Raw genomic sequence first — 22,031 nt, forward strand, 5'->3', positions numbered from 1 at the left:
CGGTTTTCAGTTTATGTTTCAGGTACTTCTGGTTCCAAAGGGAAGAGCTTGGGATGATTGTAGAGCACCCACCACTCGATTCTGTATTCTGTGATTTACTTTGATGATTGTTGATGTATTGATACAAGTTGTTTACCTTGGTTTTATGACAATGATATGGTTTACTATTTTATTAATCTAAAAATGAAAAATAAAATGGGTCTTATTTTTGGGACGTTTTAAATTAGTTTTTGTTTGTTTAATACTTGTGTTATTCTCCTGCGTTTCTATTAGATTCATACATGAGTGTTCATATCATGGGACCAACACTAACTCTTCTGTGTATTATTGGAGAAGTATTAGACCTTGTATAGTTAATGACTTGTTCAAGTGGGTGACTATTAGAAAGAGTATCCAGGGTCATTAACTATTGGTAATATTTATAATAATAACAGGGTCTTTTGGGTTGTCCTCATGACCCATTTGAGAAATTAAAAGAAATATAATTGAGGATAAATATTAGTTTATTAATTTGTCATGGATTGATAAAATTAATTAGAAACTAAATTTGAGTTAAATTAGGAATTAATTAATTCAAGGGGTTGACTATTAATTAATTAAAATTTAGTTGCTTGAAATATTTTAGAAAACCCAATGGATAGGGAGGTGGACAATTTTAAGGTTTATCCCACATGTAATTGGAGTTGCTTTGGAGCTAAACAACTACAACCTATAAATAGGGTGTTGGGGGTTAAATCCTTTTGCTTATTCCTTGGCTTGAAAATTTGTCACTCTCCTTCTTCCTCTCTAAGCATGAATTTCTTAACCCTCTCTAGGGTTTGTAGAAATTGATCATATTTCCTAATTTTCTTTTGATTCTCTCTTTGGTGTCGTGTGTGTGATACCATTAGATGGATTCTACTTTGGATCCTCTCGTCCAAGCAAAGGTGGCAAGGACAAGATCGCAAGCCGGTAAGTCTCTAGCTGTTAAAGAGGTATGTTTTTATGTTCTATCTAGTAGTTGTAGTAATATATTGAAACCTAGATCTTTATAGGTTGCATGAGCACATGTGAATTGTTTAAGTCTTCCGCTACCATATTCATGTGTTTAAGAATGCCCTATAACCCAACATGATCTTTGATTAAACAAACAAAATAAATTAAACTTCCAATATCTGAATCATAGGATCAACACACAATCTTAAGGTTCATCTACATCTAAGCAAAAGCAAAGAGTATTAGCCTATAATCTCATAAATAAAACAAAAAACCATCATATAAAGTGTGTTAATCATGATGCGTATTACGTAATCTTCGAGGGTTTTATGTGTCCCATGGCTTGTCACGATCCTCAAATAAAGAAATCCTCAACCCCCTGCGTGTTTAGTTCCAACTTAGCTTTCGGCTCCAATTTTTGCTCATTTCAACACTACGACGTGCTTTATCTATAAAATATAATTTCAAAGCATTGTAAATATCTTTTGTCTAGTTTTAAAATAAAAACACAGCTCAAAGTACATGACATCGCACAAAATATATGCATAATTAAAACGATATCAGTATTATACATATACAGAAATTTAGAAGAGAAATACATATTGTCATTTTTATTGAATGCGATTTTCTAATCTATTTAAAAAGATAAAAGACATATATTAAAGTTAATAATTTATAAATAAATACAATATAAATTGTTATTCGGAGTTTTTAGGTTTAATCTGTTATTATTTTATAAACTAAAATCAATCCAAAATAATAATTAAGTTATGATGAAAATCAATCTAACTACGTAATCCCAATCAAAATTATCAAATTGGATAATTCATTTTTACCAAAATAATAATGAACAACCTTAGCTATTACATATAACAAAGCGCAACAAAAATAAAATAAAAAGAACACTATAAATTTTGGACATTAGCAAGAAGAAATCTATGACAAAACCAATAAAATTTTACAGGTTAATGTTGAAAACTCAAAAACTAATTACATAAATAAATAGTTTTCTCAAAAAGTTAATTACAAATAAATAGTTTACTCTTTGTTAAACATTAAAGAGCAAAAGCAGAGAGAAGGGGGCGTTTGTCATCATCGTGTTCTAAAATTCGATTTCTTCAGACATGGCAATGGCGAATTTGGCCAGAAAAAAGGCCATCAATCTCTTCAACAACACTGTCATCTCTTCAGGTGCACTCAGGTATTCATATTCTCTTTCATCTACGTTCTCTAGAGGATTCGCGTCGGGATCTGATGAGAACGATGTCGTCGTCATCGGCGGCGGTCCTGGTGGATACGTGGCGGCGATCAAGGCTGCTCAGCTAGGGCTCAAAACTACTTGTATCGAGAAGCGCGGCGCTCTCGGTGGTACCTGCCTCAACGTTGGTTGCATCCCTTCTAAGGTATTAGTTTCATGTATTGAGGCTGTTTCCTTCAGTTACGGATTAATGAGTTTTAGATAGATCTAGTGAAGAAATATATGTATTCCTGCGTGATCAGACGTTTTATCTTCTGTACTTTGCGTTCTTTTGATTCAACGATGCGTCTGTTCATGAATTTGTGAATGATAACTCAGATAATGCATGCTACCTCCGTCCACAGAAAAAATTCACCTTCTGATTTCAGAATTCAGCACTTTTGGAATACAAATTTGGCCCCAAAAACATTTGTTAAAACTAATTTTTTATTTTTATTTGATACTCCTTTAGTAGTTGGCTGTATTCAAAGATTTCCTCCTTTAGTGTGCCTTATTAACTGTATCCTTTTCTCATCGTATCAGTGTGTGTGTTAGATGTTATGGAATGTTTTTAGGCATTATCATCAATTGTTTACTGCTGATGTTCTCTATTCACTATTCATCTGCAACAACTGCCCTAATTAACTGTAATACCTTGCATCCATTGTCTCCTTATAAAATCAGGATTGAGATTCAGTTTTTAATATTTTCCATCACACAAAACCACCTACATCCATCCTTACATAGATACCACTCTTGAAAAGTAATGATCTGCTTCATGTTCTCATACTGCTTCTGAATGACTGAATATACAAGTTTGTTGATCTGAATTCTTCTCAAAACTTTATTCCATCAATTTTCAGGCACTTCTTCATTCATCTCACATGTACCACGAGGCCAAAACAAGCTTCGCCAAACACGGTGTAAAGTTGGATAATGTAGAAATCGATCTTGCAGCCATGATGGGCCAAAAAGATAAAGCCATATCAACTCTCACAAAAGGCATCGAAGGCCTTTTCAAGAAAAACAAAGTAACATACGTAAAAGGACACGGGAAATTCCTCTCCCCTTCGGAAATTTCCGTGGATACCCTCGAGGGCGGGACCACAGTGGTGAAAGGCAAAAACATTATAATCGCCACCGGATCCGATGTCAAAGGACTCCCCGGAATCACAATTGATGAAAAACGAATCGTGTCATCCACCGGAGCTTTATCTTTGACCGAAATCCCAAAAAAGTTGACCGTCATCGGGGCGGGATACATCGGGTTGGAAATGGGGTCGGTGTGGGCCCGCCTCGGGTCGGAAGTCACAGTGGTCGAATTTGCCCCCGCTATCGTTCCATCAATGGATGGAGAGATCCGGAAGCAATTTCAAAGGTCTTTAGAGAAACAAAAGATGAAATTTATGCTCAATACTAAAGTGGTGGCGGTTGACACCACCACGGATGTTGTGAAATTGACACTCGAACCGTCGTCGGGCGGTGATCAATCGGTTCTTGAAGCGGATGTGGTTCTTGTATCCGCGGGTCGGAACCCGTTTACATCCGGGCTCGGTTTGGAGACAATTGGTGTTGAGACTGATAAAATCGGGAGAATCCCGGTTGATGAAAGATTCGCGACGAATGTAAACGGTGTTTTTGCGATTGGTGATGTGATTCCGGGCCCAATGTTGGCCCATAAAGCGGAAGAGGACGGAGTCGCGTGTGTGGAATTTATCGCGGGGTTACATGGGCATGTGGACTATGATAAGGTGCCAGGTGTCGTGTACACGCATCCCGAGGTGGCTTCGGTTGGAAAGACTGAAGAGCAGGTGAAGGAGATGGGGATTCCATACAGAGTGGGGAAGTTTCCGATGTTGGGAAACAGTAGGGCGAAAACGATTGATGATGCGGAAGGAGTTGTGAAAATAATAGCGGAAAAAGAGACGGATAAGATATTAGGGGTTCATATTATGTGCTCAAATGCAGGGGAATTGATCCATGAAGCTGCTTTAGCATTAACTTATGGTGCATCAAGTGAGGATATTGCACGCACTTGTCACGCTCATCCTACTTTGAGTGAGGCTGTTAAGGAGGCTGCAATGGCCACTTATGATAAGGCCATTCATATATAATATATATAGGTAAAATCAGGTGATTAAATCGTTTGAAATTTTCTTCTTTTTTGTTTGTTTATTTGGAATTTTGGATGTTGGGTCTGAGTTGAGTTGAACTCGCCTAATAAATTTGCTGTAACTGAGTTTTGATGAGCTTAATTAACCACGTAATAGCAACGTACTTTCTTTATTTGTTTATTATAGCATCTTACTTTCATTTCTTTCAATTACAGTATTATAATATTGTATTTTTTGCTTTGTCTTTTTTTAATTCGGTCTGGCTTATTAATCCGGTAACCGATGGTTCTTTGGTGTGATTTGGTTTATTACATTTAAAATATTAAAATATTAAGCATTATAATATTATTAATAATTACAAGATTTATAATATATATATATATATATATATATATATATATATATATATATATATATATATATATATATATATATATATATGAAATTCTTTAATGTTTATTAAAATTAAAGAATTATAAAAATTGAAAAAAGAAATAAAGACAGGATGGCGATATATTCTGAATGACATCATATATGCTATGTTAGAACTGGACAGAAGACAGGCTCGGTTTGGTAATTAACAAGACACTCCACCAAATACATTTTCAAATAGACACAAAAAGAAAGCACCACCAAATACATTTCAAATTAGACACAAAAAGAAAGCAACTTATTGGAGAGTATATGAAATTAGGAAATAACAACATATGGAATGTCATCCTTATTTCCACTCAAATTAGAAAACAAAAAAATCTATTTGAGCAAACTCATTTGAGATTTTGTTGAAAAGTTTTTTGTTAAAAAATTTATTTGTTTCAATCCATAATGTATCATATACTTAATGGATCGATAATTAAACAATGAAGTACTCATGTAGTTTGCAAGAAAAATATAATCTAAAAATAATTAAATTAGATTTTAAAACTACAAGATTCATGCAAAAGTATTATTGAAACTCGGGTCTTCTACTTAGAGTAAGAGCCATTGTGTTTTGTCTAACTGCAACAATACCTATAACTTAAATCAAAAGTTTAAACAAAATACTGAAGAATACACTTCATCTTACACAAAATATAAAATCAAAATTTCATGAATTGATTGTTAAATTTTCTAAAATCATATTTTCAGTCATGGATATTAAATTAGATGTTACTAAAGTTCTCCATTTCTTATCATGATAAATCTTACCAGACCTAAATTAAGTGAACAAAACCGAAATTGAAATAATTATCAACAACAAAATATACAAAAATAAAAAATTACAATTACCAAAATTCAATTCTTAACTCAATTAGAAGTATATAGATAACTTCTTGTCAATTATATCCTGCACTATGTTACACTTCTCCAACAATCTACTTAAACTCCTCTCATTCTCCACATACTCCTTTTCCTTTCCCCCTTCCACTTCCATCAATTCATCACCGTTAACCACCTCTTCCAATTCCCCATAACCCAATTCCGATTCCGACCTCGGTTCCCGGCAGCTCAATTCCCCATACCCCAATCCCAATTCCACCCTCGATGCCAAACAACTAACTTCAATCATTTCATCAAGAGACGGAGTCACCACATCACACACTTCACCTTCAAAACTTTCCAAATCAAAAAATGAATAATTTTGATCCGACAAAATATATGCCGATGAATACGGACCGTTGGATATACCCATCAACCGCCAATTAAACACCCGCCGAAAGATCATCGCCCAATTCGGAACAAGAGAATACATCGAACCGTTTAGCTCGAGCCCAACATGGTTTTGGATCAAAGCCGATGCTTCTTTTCGGGCCAACAATGGTCCAATCAACGGGCCCAAGTAGCCCACCATGAACCCCTCAAGCCCAACCCGCTGGCTCTCGATATCATCCCATGTCCGACTCCATACATGATCCGGGATCGGTAACTTACAGTCTTGTAACGCTTGAACAAGCGGGTCGACCCGTTTCCCGGAGCTCCACCCGATACTCGGCAAATACGGTTCAAAGTCTATCCCGTTTAGTAGCGAGATCTCAGGACACGGCCAGTTGACCGGGTTTGACTTTGCGGCATTCCCGATTTCCTTAATCGATTCATCAACAGCCCGATTGATAACCGAAACACAATGTTCGGGGATCGTTTTTTGTAATAAATCGGATGAAAATTTCAAGTTTTTCATAACTAATTCACGTGTTTTTACACAATGAACAACGGGCTGTAACGGGCTCTCACTTGCCAGCCATTCCAGGCCCGTTTTTAAATCCTTATCACTGAAAAAAAACCCGGGAAGAATTGAATACGAACCAATTCTTGATTTATCGAGTTCATCAAGTCCCAATTTTTCGATTATTTTTGAACGATTTTCCTGTGAGAAACTTATGATCAGAAGGGGTAAACGGGACCCGTAAGGAATAGATGATGTAAGGACACGAAGCCGGTTTTTTTGAGTGTCCCATGAGACACGTTCAGAGGATAAAAACATGACTGCACTTGCCCCCGAAACAGATTCTTCTAGAAGGTTATCGAATTTTACATTTTTGACCACTGATAAGTAACAAGTTGGGTCACTGGATGATTTTCTGTAATCCCATTTTTTCCATATCGATAGGCCCGGAAAAGATGCTGCTAAATCGTTGTTTTGACTGATGTTTTCCGGGATGAGTTTATGATGTAACCATGAGTGTGGATCTGGGTTTTCTTGATTGGAGACTTGTGAAGGACAAAATAGTAATTTCCAGCAAATGATTCTGGGATATTGGTTACGTTCCCCGAGTGTGGGTCCTACCACGTTGGACACATTAAGGGGTGACCACATTTGTTCTTGCTTCTCGTATCTTTCTGACATTGCCTTGTCAATGTTGAAGTTGCCATGGACTTTCGATTGCTTTATAAAATAAAATAAAAAAATCAGAAACATTTCTAAGAATCATAACCCTTAATTTTTTTTTTTTTTAAAAAGATGCTACTAATTAGTAATTACCTCTTTGTGGAGCCTCATTGGAGGACCCAATGACAAAGAACTTAATGCAGCATTTGCTACCAGTTGTTTTTTCTCACGCAAATCCTTCTTTACAAAAGCACGCCGTTTCCATAGCCTAAAAAAATCAAAAAAAATATAAGAAAACAGTCGAATTTACATTAAAAATTTCCAATATAATAAATTATAGAACCTCAATATCAGTCTAAGTTTCGCCTCAGCAACTTCTTCATCTACACAAGTATCAATTTCCTCTTCCACTTCCTGAATCACATTTTCAGATTCTTCTGGTTCCATGTCCTCAACAAAAATGGGGTCCACCTCCACCACTGAATCTTCAACCAAAACGGGGTCCACCATAGGCGGAACTTGTGGTGGCATTGCAAATACATTTGGCGGGGTATGCTTCTCCAGAGAATTCCGAAACCGATTATCAAAACTCGGTTTCCTAACATCTTCTTGAGATGCATCGGGTTTATTATTTTTAAAGATATTTTTAAAGATATTCCGAGGTGAAGGAGTTCCGATTCCAACTTCCACATCATTCCGTCTTTCAACCACCGGAATCGTGAAAACCGGCGGCTCTTTGACAGACGGACTGCCGCCATAATCCGCCATGCGGTTACGGATGACCTCAGCAAAACTCTGAGTCTTGTTTGGGGAAACCGGTGACTTGACTTGTGTTTGAATAGAAGCCTTTCGTGGGACCCGTTTTGGAGGCTCGGGAGTTTTGATTGGAATCGGAGAAGATAAAACATCATCCATAATTGTTGTTGATCTCTTGAGATGAACAAGTTTTGAGCATTTTAAAGGGTATTCACTATCAGTGTTTAGAAATTGTCCTTCTTTTACCATATATGGCTCATCAAATTCTTTTATAGAGAATCCATGATATTCCAAAAGATCATCCATGTTTTCTTCCTGAATTCAATAACCAAAAAAGCATAAACAACTAAAATCTCTTCAATAAATCAACCTAGAGAAATTACCTCCATTCCGAGCCACTTTCCAATTAGGGTTACTGGTATGCCTTGGTTATTTTGTAGGCCACTGTGTAGAGAAGCAAGTGCTTGAGTTCTTAACTGATAAGATCAACATCACATAATAGTCAAAATCAGAGAGGCTAAAGCATTAAGATTTAAGCATAAGAAAGAGGAAAAAAAGACCTTGCCAAAGTGAGCATGCATTAAGCATGCTTGAAGATAGGTTGCTTTCCTAAGGAGACGAAAGAAGGTTATAAAATTGCCAGTTCTACAGGCTCTGGAAGAATAAAACAACAAAAAAGATAATGAGAGATTTTAAATTGTTAGAAAATGTAATTTTAAAAAAAAAAATGATTTAAGAGAGTAGATAGAGAACCTGGCTACATTACGAGCAAATAGAACTTCTTCAGCTTGTCGTATGCCAGGTGTCATCTTGGCAAGATCAAGTGATAATTCTGATGGTTCAACCTTCAAAGATTTCCATTTTTAATTATTTATTTATAACAAATTAACCTTCTACTTGCAGAAATAAAAAATTGAACATAATAATTAAAGGTATATATTTTTTTAGTTACTTTTAGAAAATAAAACTGTAAAACGCTAGTGTACTTTCATTTATTTGTTTCTTACTTTAATTTCTTTCTATTACAGCATTGTAGTTTCAAAAAAAAATCTTATTAAGACATTGTCTGTAAAACTCTACATTGTAATTTTTCTTATAAAGAAAGGGTTATCTACAGAAAAGTCCCAAACTTTTTTCAAAAGTTTCAATAAAGTCCTAAAAGTTTTTTTTTGAACAGAAAAGTCCCAATATTTTGATGTTTTGCCTAAATTAACGAAAAAGTCCTTTTTTATATTTGAATAGCAAATAATATATTATATGATTTTTTCAAAATATTGGGACTTTTCTGTTCAAAAAATTTTTTTAGGACTTTATTGAAACTTTTGAAAAAAGTTTGGGACTTTTCTGTAGGTATCCCATAAAGAAACTGTATTTTGATAAATCTAACTCATATACAGCAGTGAAAATTACTTTGTATTTAGATGGTTATAATTGGGTAGATTTATTCAAAGCAAATTGTTGTAATAAGACGAAATGAAAATAGAATGCTATGATAACCAAAAAAAAAGTTAAAAGTACATTCACATTGCTACTTTTTTCACTTAATAACCCTTTTTATAAACTTGTGAATTTTTGGAAGGATTTGTGTTATATAGCCGTTTTTCATTCCATACCATAATGAAAAGAAAATTAAAAAAAATGGAAAGAATCACATTCCTTAAGGAATGGTCCATTCCAATTCATAAGTGATAAGACAAAACAAACAGTTTTTTGTCATTCCAATGGAATGAACAATTCCATTCCTTCCCCAATTCGATTCATACCAAAAAAAATCACCATGAAGAATGATGTTGACTTACCTTATAGCCAGGATGTTTGTCCAATTTGAGAAGTGCATAATAACCTCTAAATTCTCTTTCTGTAGGCACCTCTATTCCTTTCTTCCTATGATCATCATACAGCTGAAACAACTCAACAGATGTTTTGTTCATCTGTTCAATGTTGAGATGTGCATCGAATCCCTCTGCAAATCCTTCTCCTTTTGTATATTGGCATAATTCATGCATTGCTATTATATGAAGCCGTATCTGAAACCACCAACAATTCAACAATTCAAAACAAACCCTAACAGAATTATCAAAGTACAGATAGAGTTCATGATTTGAAAAATGTAAAACTATAATTCACCCTAAATCTAAAAAGCATAATATTGAATAAAGATTAGTTGTTTCAAAAGTACATTCTGAGGCAAGAACAAACCATCTGTTCCAACATGGTAATAGCACCAAGATTGAAGATATGCTGCATCCTTAAATCCATCCTAATTGCCCTCATTCTGTCCCATAAAAAGTTGTATAAACCAAGAAATCGATCATCATAGGATTGATCCAACAAGTTTAAAAGATAATCCATTGTCTTTTGCAGGATTGACATTGGTCTTATCAGTGCAGCTTCCCTCTCAGCTGTCCTAGTGTACTTGAAATAAGTAAAAATAAAAAAATTTAAGTATACATATTACAATCAAGAAATATAAATAAAATAGAATTCCAAACATCCCCTTACCTTCTTAACTGCAAGAGATTCAGTTGTCTGATTTCTATCTCCATCCACACGTTCATATTGATCAAGATCTCCTTTCCTCTCTCGCTCTGCTCTTTCTTGCTCTATATAACAATAACCAACAAAAATTAAATTCAAGGCCTCAAAGGACTCAAATGGTATTTCCTTGATCAAAAAGATACCTGGACACATATCTGGACAAACTCCAGTTATAACAGTGGATGATGAATCTTGATCTTCAGAATCAGTTTGTATATTGGCATTGCTATTACGTAAATGCCCTCCCATATCTGAACCTTCCAACATAAACTTTCTTTTGTCCATACCCAACTGATCAACCTGCTGCCTCTTTTGGTTTTGGTTTTGGTTTTGGTTTTTATCGGTTGACTCAGGTTGACTAAGTTCATCTCTAAATCGGGCCAATCTTTTCGCTTTAGCTTGCAATTCTCTGTAGTAGATTATGTAAGAAATAGAAAAATCCTTATATATATGTTTAGCTCAATAAGTTACCTTTCACTGTCATCAAGAACAGGATCATTTGATGTTGTAAAAGGTAATCTGCTCCGTTTTGGAACAGGGATATCACTTGGATTGATTGCAGGTGTTTCAGGTTTATCAAGATCAGTATATTGTGGAGACCAAATATGATTTTCTGGATCAGTGTAAGGATTGCGCCTTGCAGTTGATCTTGGAGGAGATACAGAAGGCCTAGAAAAAGAACAAAAAGAATATTGTTCATTGTTCAATAACCTGAATGATGATAGTAAGTGTAATTGTTATCTTGAAAAAGAAGAGAAAGAAAGTAACTTGCCTCACTACAACAGTTCTTGAGTTTTGCAGGATGTCTTTATAGGTCGGGAGTAAAGGTGGTGATCTTGTTCTTTTCAAATCTTGAACTTGATTTTTGGCAGGAGACTCGGTTCTAGGGTTACGTGATGGATTAATAGGTTGTAGTGCAGAACCTTGATGAACTTGGGGTTTTTGAGAAGAAGCATTGAACCTAAGGAGATTAGAGCTGTTAGTGACTTCTAAGATACACTTAAAGAGATTACTCGTATACATAATGTAAATCAGACAGAAATCTTAAGAAGACTATACCATGTATATGGTGATTGGGAAGGAGGTCGGAAACCAAAGGAGGGTTGTTGTTTTTGGGTACCAGTACCAGTACCAGGACCTGAGTTCTTGTCAAATCCCTGAGTCGACATTTTATAAATTCATTCGGAAAGTGTGTGTCCTGCACTGAATCTCTTCACTGTTCGAGTATCTGAATGACGAACATGACCTACACAAAATGTATGTTGATCTCTGTTTAGTAACAAATTTCATATAAATCATAACTCAAAGGACTGTTTGTGAAGGTTTAATGAGGGTTTTCAATGCCTATCGCAAATTGGAACCTTTATTTCATTAACTTGTCGTTTTTCAAGTTTCTTGAGGGTGTTCTGTTTTATATAAAACTAACTTTTGTGCATTCCAAATGGTCAGCCACGGCTGAGTTGAAGAAAATAAAATTTGCTTATAGCAAACAATATGATATTACGAATGTTAAACGCCAACAAATTATTTTTAGCTTATGTTAAAATTGACAACGAATTAGATGAAGACAAACCTGTGTCAAAATTAACGGGGAAGTTAGAGTTGTTGATTTGAGGATGAACCATCAATTTCACACTTTAGGGTTTTTCTTTGGCTCGTTTGAAATGGTGTCGGAGAAGAGCAAGAACGAGCGAAGTGTGCGTGTGCTTGTTTCCGTAATGTATTCTGGTAAGAACTGAAGATCCAGAGAGATTGTAACTCTGACTCGTGTAAAATAGGATCAAGCATGTGTTAAATTGGGTAAAATAGATAGCTGTACGGGTGTTTGGATAAAAGAGATTGTAACTCTGACTCGTGTAAAATAGGATCAAGCATGTGTTAAATTGGGTAAAATAGATAGCTGTACGGGTGTTTGGATAAACATTTTTAGCTTATTAGTTTATTGCTTATTTGCTTATTGTGGTAGGAATAAGCATTTTTTTAAAATGTGTTTGGATTAGCTTATTGTGGTGGGAATAAGCATTTAAGTGTTTGGCAAAATAAAACAGCTTATATGAGTAAAATGACCAATAAGCAATAAGCAATAAGCATTACCCCCCTTGCTTATTAAAATCAGCTTATTTTGCTTATTCCTACCACAATAAGCTGATTTTTTAAGCATCCTATCTAAACATTTAAATTAGCTTATTGTGGTGAGAATAAGCAATAAGCTAATAAGCAGCCATTTTTTCCCTATCCAAACACCCCGTATGTGTGTTCTCGGGTGTTAAAACCAAAACCCTAATCAATTCACAAGTTTTGATATTCAAAAGAGAGAAATAATCAAATAACTCAAAATGGTAGCAGAGGGAATCAAAAATGGAAGATCTATTTAATTTATTATATTCTTTTACTTAAAACTACCACTTTGCTTCCGGTTTTAAAAAAATGGAAAGAATAAATTATTTTTGTGTTTTCGAGTTTAAATGAAAAAAAAAACAAATACATTTTAGTCGTTCTTGAACCGAAAGGAAAAGGAAAATAAAATAAAAACTTACAATAATAACTTACAAAAGAAATTGACACCGTAGCACAACTAACTTTTGGTTTTGTTTCGGATTGGTCATTCAACATTTTTTTGTTTTTTTTAATTATTCCCTCAACTTTCAAATTACATGTTAATTACGCCTTTATCCTCAATTTTAAAGGTTCATCCGGTTATGACGCTTCATTGGCAAGCCTGACCTGGAAGCATCATCCCTCCTGTAAGACACGACATCAGGGGTTATTAACTGAAACCCTTAATTGGCACACTTCCTTCACCTTTATTCTCATATTCAAAACCCCAAAAAACCCTAAGAGCTCTGAAAACCATTCTCGCACAATGTCGTCGTCTTCTTCCTATAACTCAGACGTTCCTCACTTGATAACGAGGATGAAGTTCATAAATGTTACTGTGACTTGGAAGCACTGCAAGGGACATCGTGGATGGCAAAAAAAAAACCTTCACGCCACTTTTTGAACTGTCCCAACTCACTGGTAATCTCCGATCTAAGATATTTATTTATTTCTTTACAATGTAATAAAAAGTAGTTTTGATTTTGGTACATGTCATGCATTATTTTAATTTACGATGTTTAGGTTACCTGAAATCTTGATCAAGAATGTTTGGTGACTTACGATGTTTGATATGTGATGTTTTGAGCTGAAATTTGTTAAAATTCTTTTATGTTTGAATATTCAAGCTCGATTTTAGATGTTTGATTAATATTTTTCTTTTTGACTTTGATAGATGACTGAAAGGAGGAGTTGTAGATTCTTTCATTGGAAAGATGAATGGCTACAACCAGGATGCTACAAGGAGAAGTTGTATGGCATGAAGCAGGAATTGGAGTCGTTGCAGGGTTTGCTTGTGAAAGCCAGGAACGACAAAAGAGTTGTTCAACTGGAAAGGTTGGTGGCTAAACATGAAGCTAGGATTGCAAGGCTGAATAGGTGCTTGAAATGGACTATAATTATTTGTATCAGCTTGTTTTGAGGATTGGTTTGGCGTGTCATGAAGTTATAGAAGTGATGACATAACTTTTAAAGCTTTTGTATGGTTGATGTACAAATTCCAACCAATATGCATGTCTTTTTGTACGGTTGATGTATAATTCCAACCAATATGAATGAATTTTGTTAGATTATGGTAGTGGGTTCAATTGTGGATGATTGGGTAGTGTTTTGGTCCTAGAAATCAGTTTGTAAGATACTCCTCTATGTAAGTTAATATAAATTGTACTTGGAAAGTTGTATCGACCTTATTATAATGACTAGTGTTCTATTATTTAAACTTATTGTGTTTGTGAAAGTGTGTATCAGTAAATGGAATATGCAAGAGTGGACCATTATGTTCCATTTGAATGTGCATAAAGTAAGTAATATATGTGCTAAGTATTATAGAATATAAAGTGTTATTATAATATCTTTTAACTACTCGCGGTATGGAGAATCTGGTTTGAAGAGCTGCATAGGGTTGTTGGATTTCAAAACAACTTAAATACCAAAATGGTCCTACCCTCCGGTGTTTCATGTCTGGCCCCTGTCTGTACAGAGTAGTTGAAAAGTATTGTTTAACACTTATAAAACAATATTGCTCGTAAATAGTCGCAATAAATATTAGACTAAAATCTAGTGGTAATAATATTAGGTTTCATCGAAGGAGAATAAAATTGTTAGAAGTGAAACACTGCCCGAGTTTGGAATCATCACTTTAACAAGTGAGTGCATCGTTACTTTTATCTTACACATAGATATGAAGTATTTAATATAAATTACGTTCTATGTGTGCATATTATCTATGTTCTTGATATCTATGTTGGATGAACAAAATATACATGTTTTATTCGATTTAAAATGTATACGTATTTTATACCTATAATTATGATGGGTAAAGATGGGTAGATGAAATATGATATGAGAGATGAAAGATGAGATGAATGATGAGAGATGAAAGATGATATAGATGATGAGAGGTGAAAGATGTTGAGAAGCCTTGACCCAAGCGATGGCCCAGTCATCTAGCAGTGTATAGATGACAACCACAAACTATTCTAGACAGTCCAGTGGAACGATATCAGGCTCGCAACCTGTAGGTGTTGTGAACGATGCCTTCACTATATATACTCTAAAAAACCCTGGCAATTATGGATTTAGTGCCCTATAGATGATCATTGGCAGTTATGGACTTAGTGTCTTACAAATAAACATTGGCAACTATGGATTTAGTGCCCTATCGATGAACAATGGTTGCTATGGACTTAGTGCCTAACAGATAACATCGGCAACTATGGACTCAGTGCCTGTTATATAAACCCTGGCAGCGATGAACTTCGTGTCTATTCCTTAGGACAATCCTTAGGAATAAATATTGATGAATAGATGATTCTTATGGAAGATACTTAAGAATAAAGAAGATAATGGGGATGGGTAATTGGGTTAATTGTTTGATGATGAAACATAATAAATTTATTATTGTGGGTTGAAAACCCTAAGTACTCACCAGGTTTTCCAACCCGACTCACTAAGTTTATCTGTATCACAGGTATCGATACGAAGACACATTACACTGAGAGATTAAAGGAGATGTAAATCACTAGTGTAAATGAATGTAAGGTCTATTTATGCTTGTGTTTATGTATTGACAATTACATCCCAACGTTTTAATATAAACAAAATACATTTCTTCTGAAATGCTTTGATAACACATTTATCATGTTTTATGGGAACAAATTCCGTAAATACTACTTTTCAAAAAGGGTACTCTGATTTTTAAATAAGCATACATAAAATTTTTAAAATGACCGTGAATTTGGGGATGTCACAAGATCAGTCCTCAAACTGAATACTATCAAGCCCTCAGTATGAGTCTGGCATACCGCCCGGTCCTCAACTCGTATCTGGAATGCTCATGAGCCCTCATTATGAGTCTAGCATGCCCTACCCGACCCTCAGATCATATCTGGAACGCTCCAGGGTTTGTTGGATACCGCACGGAGCAGTACAACCTCTACGCAACACAATATGTCGACATATACCATATAATAAACATATAAAGATAATCATGCAACAGAATCACAGGTATTCCTACAGATCTACCAGACTATCATATCAATAACTAGCATAATCATGCATATATATCCCATACTCAGCATATCAGTGAATATCAAACCAATGGGCTGGCCTTGCTGCCTTCGACCCGTAAGTACAGTGATGAAAAACTCACCTTGCAAACTGGAAAAAAGCTGATGAGGTCCCGACTCCGAATCTCAGCTCTCTAACCAACACCTATCTTGTAATGTCCCCAAAAATAATGACATAAAATTTTCGTTTTTAAAATAGATAAATCGTTAATACATATCATTCCATAAAACCATGGTGAATAAGATTTAGCAAAACATCATCGAATCAGAGTAAATCATAGAATGCGGAAACATAAATTAAAAGTCGTAAGCACAAAGGTTAGTGAGTTCCCTAAGATACCACATACCATACATAATTTATCACATAACGGGCCCTACCCATTGAGATACGGGCCCCGCCCACACTCGCATAACGAGCCTCACCCACTCAGATATGGTCCTCGCCCACACTCGCATAACAGGCCCCGCCCACACTCGCATAACGGTCCCCGCCCACTAAACATATATCCATGTAATCATATAACATTCAAACACATGCGAAAATAACAAAGATAGTAGCATACTGCACAATCATCGGGCCCCGCCCACATACAAATCATATATGCATAACCTGATACTAGCATACTGAATAACCATAGGGTCTTGCCCAGTAAGCATACAAACACATACACATGCAAGAGTCACGCATACATCTAGCACTCTACATAGCAACCATGGGCCTGATGGGTTTTGAGCATTCTAACACTCCTATGGTGTACATGCAACCCTATAAACCTTGGATCTATGTTTTCTCTATTATACATGCAAATACTCAATCTAAGCTTTTAGAATTGAAATGAAGTATAATTTCCTCTCCCTTAATTATAGCTAAACAACTTTTCAAACCCTGCAAAGCACATTTTGCAAACTTCTGTTTTCTATAATTAACATTGCAAACTTGTAACACTTATCATAATTATCATGCTCCCACTAACATGATGATTATTAGCATAACACTTATGCTCCCACTAGCTTTGACATGTACTCAGAAATCAGCTGGACTTCTGGAAATCAATACTTTATTGACTTTCTTACCAAAGTTCAGATTCCTGATACGAGATGTTTTGATAAAACTTTATCAAAATCATACACCTTTCCTTAGATAGCTCATATGTGTGTCTAAACAATTTTAGAACTGTGAAAAAGGGATGTCGTAATCATAGTCTCAATTGTTTAGACCTTTGCCACTTCTCACAAGTCCATGTTAGTGTGTCGGTTAACCACACACGCTCCACTAACGACTTTGAGAATGCAGATATCACAATTGCTATCTACTTAGTGAAAGCGTTTCCTCACCATCATTTTCATGAATCGGAGAGAAACCTTATGACACTTAGATTTTATGGTGTATGTGTTCCTATCCATATGAATTTGTCAAAACCATAATCACAAGACAAGGTTAGTGACAAATCCAAACTCATATGGACCGAACTTGTGCAGTCTTAACTTCTTGCCACCTGGCAGCACAAGGGCCTGACATTGCTTCCAAGTTGTTATGCAACCGATTGATAACTCTCAGAACTCATATGCAAAGCCAACTTTAACTGGAATGGGCACAGAAATAGGAATATGTCAACACGATAGGTTATAAACCTCAAGTCGTGTGCTAGTGATAAACTACAGGTTTTATTCTTGATTAAGTCTTGAAACTCTTTCATAATCTTTTAGACTCCCACTGTCCTCTTGACATATAAGACTTTCTTTCCAAGTACCATGCCTTGTCAAACAAATATTCAGGAGATAGTGCGGATTTTTATCAAGACAAACACTTCACACAATTGGCCTAAGTTGGTCTCTGTTTTTATCCAAAACATCACAACTTACCAATTTCAAATGTACAAGAGTAGGACACATTTTACTCTTACATTTGACTAGTGTTAATAAAACCTTCTTTAAGATGTATCACTCAAATTACAATCTTGGAGTATGACTCTAAGACTTGTTTTGGAACAAAGTATGATTCATCTTTAGATTTAACCAATTCAACAATTCACGATTCCTCTTCTTGGTCAAACAAATGCACTAAGATGTCCTTAGAAAATCAATTGTGATATGGTTTCATAATCATTAAGATGATCATAAAACATGATACTAAAGTACTCTCTCATCTTTTCAGATTTGAGAAACTTTTATCTTTCTGCCTAATTTGATTCTTCTTATTCGTTCTGCCTTACATTGAGACTTTTCCAATGTTTCAGAATTATACTTAAACTTGTAAGTATAACCATATTTACTGAACTTCAGTAAATCATGTCGAATAATCTTATCGATCTTTGTGGTGGACTTAAACGGTGTACAAGAATGTTGTGACAACCATCAAATTTTGGTCAAGTCAAAGTCAAACAAGGTCAACAAGTCAAACCGGTCAACTCTACTAACCTTTGTATACTAGGGTTTACTTTATGTAATTACTGTACAACTCACTATTTTAATAAGAAATCATCACTTGAAAAGTTCGTATTTTTAGATTTCTTGAACCCTAATCGGGGTAAGTGAGGTAGCAAAGCGATAAAACACTATTACATACCCTTTGGGGGTGTGTAAGACTCTTAAACATGGCTTAACGGGGTTTACGGACCTTGCGTTACAAAGCCAAACACTCAAAAAGGTCACAAAAGAAGTCTCTCCCAATCTCTTTCACTCTATCTCTCTCTGCCTCAAATCTCTCCCAAATCTCTCTCTGAATGAGAAATTTCTCCAAGTATGTGAAATCTCTCCCAAGTCTCTCTAAGTATGTGAAATCTCTCCCAAATCTCTCTCTGAATGAGAAATCTCTCCAAGTATGTGAAATATCTCCCAAATCTCTCTCTGAATGACAAATCTCTCCAAGTATGTGAAATCTCTCCCAAATCTCTCTCCGAATGGGAAATCTCTCCAAGTATGTGAAATCTCTCCAAGTATGTGAAATCTCTCCCAAATCTCTCTCTGAATGAGAAATCTCTCCAAGTATGTGAAATCTCTCCCAAATCTCTCTCTGAATGAGAAATCTCTCTAAGTATGTGAAATCTCTCCCAAATCTCTCTCAAAATCTCTCCCAACTTCTTATAATCACTCGGGGCATCCCGACCCTTAATTTAACCAAAAACCGCTCGAAAACGGAAGTTTACGCGAAAAACAGCCTTAAGGAGCCAAACCCTCTTAAGGAACCGAAACCTCTTAAGGAGCCGAACCCTCTTAAGGAGCCGAAACCTCTTAGGAATCGGACCTCCCTTAAGGAATCGAAACCTCCTGAGAACCGAAACCACCTCCTGAACTGAAACTACTAAGGAACCGAAAGTAACCTTCGGTCCGAGACTTCACCTTCGGTCTGAGATGCACAGCTTAAGGAGCCGAACCCTACTCTCGGTCCCCCCATCAACTTTCCGTTCTAAGGGCTAGGACCGAACCTCCGGCCCTGAATTTCGGAAATTGGCAATTTTTGCCCGGTTTTCAATATTTTTAGCGTTTTGAGCCCGTTTTTCGTGATTTTAACCCGGGATTTTCACCCAAACTTATATTTTGACATATAAGACCCCATATTTCCATAATCTAATCACATTTTGAGGATAATCATTGTCTAAGATTAAAATATAGTGGGTGAGATACTTATGGTGGAGTGTTGACTTTGCCTTAGTGTATGACACAAGCAACCACCCCATGCCGACTCAATGACCAGCCCTTGTCCTTCCACCATACTTAGTCATTTCATGGTTCTTTTCCCACTCTTTCCAGCCAAGTACTTTGACTCAAGGGTAGAAAAACCTTTATCTCTCCTCCCATTCACTCACACTTCACCAAGAAGAACAAACTCCATTCTCTCTCACTTCTCTCTCTAAATTTTGAGATTTCAAGGTTGATTTTCAAGTTCTTCACCTACTTTTGGTAAGTAATATTATCCTTCATATGATTATTCCACCTCTTTCTACTCAAATCATAGGTAGCTTACACAAACTTCATCATATTTGTGATAGTTCTTCGAATCTTCAAGCAATCTTCTAAGTGTTCTTGAGGTGAACACTACCTTTCTTCAACATCCACCCACTGAAATCACACAAGGTGAGTTCATACCCCTATCTTTTCATGTTTTTCTCAAGTTTTAGGGGGGGATACAAGTTAAAACACCAAGAACTTAACTAAACTCAAACAACAGCTTTCATCAGAAAAGTTTAACTCCATTCACGGACTGTTTTGGTCAACTTAAGCATTTTAGTTTTCAAAATTGTATTAGATTCAAATAGTTCAGGTTCATGCCTTTAAAATGACTACTTGCACATCTCCATACGATTTTTCTACAAATTATGGTGATTTTTACAAAACTGCCTATCATTAGAAGAACAAATCCGGACCAGTCTGTGAATATGGATTTTTTCACATAAGTAAGAGGTCACTAAAAATCATAATAAGATTTATGAACAAACTAGATACAGTTTCCAAACTCTCAGAATTTACGGATTCTGATTTGGACCTTTGATGATTTTTCTATAAATCTTCTAAGAACAGGAATAGAAATGTTAACACTAGAACAATGTTATCAGTTTCATTTACACCTTGTAACTCGTTGAGCAAGGTGTGTATCATCATGTGCTGTGACAACCCGAAACTTTGTCCGTTTTCTGTTACGTGATTTCTGTTAATAAAATTTTGAATTCGTTAACCTTTCCGTCAAACTTCTTGGTTTGGAATATAATCTAGTTATATATATAATTAAAATATTTGCAAGTCAAAACCAAAAATCGCGCGGAAACCCGAATATCTCGAAAAATCAATCACTTTCGGTCTAAGTGAGGTTACGACCGTAAACTTGTTTACGGCCGTAAACTCGTTTACGACCGTAAACTCGTTTACGGCCGTATACCCGTTTATGGTCAGTAAAGAGTGGACCCCCACCACCGACCACAACACCCTATATATACGAGACCTCCACCTTCATTAGAACATTTCTAGCCAAAAACTCTCTCCTTCTCTCTCTAAGAACTTGACCGTAAACACCTAAAAGCACCTTCAAACCTCGGGAAACACCGTTTGGAGTCACTTCGGAACGTCTGGAAACGCTTATCTCTTCGAAATAAGCACCATCGTTCTTGAGTTTACGGTCCATCTTCAAAGACCGTAAACTCTGTTCTTGAGTTTACGGCCGTAAACTCACCAAGCATTCAGAAACCGCAAACTCCAGTTTACGACCGTAAACCCTTGTTTACGACCGTAAACACCTTTTAGGTGGTGCTTTTGGCTGAAAATCCATTTCCTTCGATTCGATCAGTCCCGGTAACATTCCTCAACCGAGCACAAGTGTTCTTCTGACACTTTATCTAACGAAATCGTTGATTTAGATACCTATATGTATTTATTTGATAATAGGATTCCGTTAAGTGTCACGCGCAACAGCTCGGGGATCTTCATTTCAGTCAACGATTTCACGCAACAACTGTGAGTTCATACCCCTAAATTTTCCATGTTTTTAATGTTTTCAGGGGGGAATACAAGCTAAACATAAATGTTTTCAAAAACTTATGCAAATCTCATACTTTAACCCTTTTGTACTGTGTTGAGCATAAGGGACGTTTTCACTAAAAATTGCATAGTTTTTCCGGACACGCTTTTCATTACATTATACATGCGAACTATAATCGGTATAGTTTGGGCTTTTCTAAACATAACAAGTACAAAAACTTTCACTACTAAACCTATGTGCTGAGACAGAAACATTTTACAGTTACATCACTACTTTATCACGGTTTTCATAACGGTAATTATCACTACATACAGTATACATACGGATTTTCACTATGGTAGAACGCTACTACACTACATGTAAACTAGTTTGTACGATACTGTGAGGCGCTACTTCACTACTGTACCCTTAGGGGTACAGGGATAAATCCTACCACTGTATAACCAGAGTCTCCTGGAGGGAGAGCGTGAGA

The 22,031-nt window shown here is 35.8% G+C and overlaps 2 protein-coding genes across 2 annotated transcripts; one reads left to right on the top strand and one right to left on the bottom strand.

The window, feature by feature from the left end:
• The first annotated feature begins 2,003 nt into the window (after positions 1-2,003).
• On the top strand, positions 2,004-4,506 carry LOC145119954 (dihydrolipoyl dehydrogenase, mitochondrial-like). Its single transcript, XM_079055730.1, has 2 exons — positions 2,004-2,378; positions 3,076-4,506. Exons 1-2 carry the CDS (start codon positions 2,100-2,102, stop codon positions 4,324-4,326), a joined length of 1,530 nt encoding a protein of 509 aa, XP_078911856.1. The 5' UTR covers positions 2,004-2,099; the 3' UTR covers positions 4,327-4,506.
• A 1,018-nt stretch (positions 4,507-5,524) lies between these two features.
• Positions 5,525-12,215, bottom strand: SAC3B (SAC3/GANP/Nin1/mts3/eIF-3 p25 family). The gene is made up of 14 exons (XM_079054960.1): positions 12,000-12,215; positions 11,486-11,672; positions 11,199-11,387; positions 10,898-11,095; positions 10,570-10,835; positions 10,391-10,491; positions 10,088-10,303; positions 9,688-9,915; positions 8,642-8,733; positions 8,449-8,542; positions 8,272-8,364; positions 7,476-8,203; positions 7,286-7,400; positions 5,525-7,189 (listed from the first exon to the last, which is right to left on the bottom strand). The coding sequence occupies exons 2-14, from the start codon at positions 11,593-11,595 to the stop codon at positions 5,618-5,620; spliced, it is 4,002 nt and encodes a 1,333-aa protein (XP_078911086.1). The 5' UTR covers positions 11,596-11,672; positions 12,000-12,215; the 3' UTR covers positions 5,525-5,617.
• Positions 12,216-22,031: the final 9,816 nt, after the last annotated feature.

The sequence above is a fragment of the Lactuca virosa genome, chromosome 6 (assembly GCF_052849685.1).
Source record: "Lactuca virosa cultivar CGN04683 chromosome 6, Lactuca_virosa_CGN04683_v6, whole genome shotgun sequence".
In the NCBI taxonomy this organism is placed as follows: domain Eukaryota; kingdom Viridiplantae; phylum Streptophyta; class Magnoliopsida; order Asterales; family Asteraceae; genus Lactuca; species Lactuca virosa.

Coding starts and splice junctions, on each gene's coding strand:
- LOC145119954 (XM_079055730.1), top strand. CDS start 2,100: ATGGCAATGGCGAATTTGGCCAGAAAAAAGGCCATCAATCTCTTCAAC. Junction 2,379..3,075: donor TTGGTTGCATCCCTTCTAAG/GTATTAGTTTCA, acceptor ATCAATTTTCAG/GCACTTCTTCATTCATCTCA.
- SAC3B (XM_079054960.1), bottom strand. CDS start 11,595: ATGTCGACTCAGGGATTTGACAAGAACTCAGGTCCTGGTACTGGTACT. Junction 8,543..8,641: donor TTTGCTCGTAATGTAGCCAG/GTTCTCTATCTA, acceptor TTATTCTTCCAG/AGCCTGTAGAACTGGCAATT. Junction 8,204..8,271: donor GAAAGTGGCTCGGAATGGAG/GTAATTTCTCTA, acceptor TATTGAATTCAG/GAAGAAAACATGGATGATCT.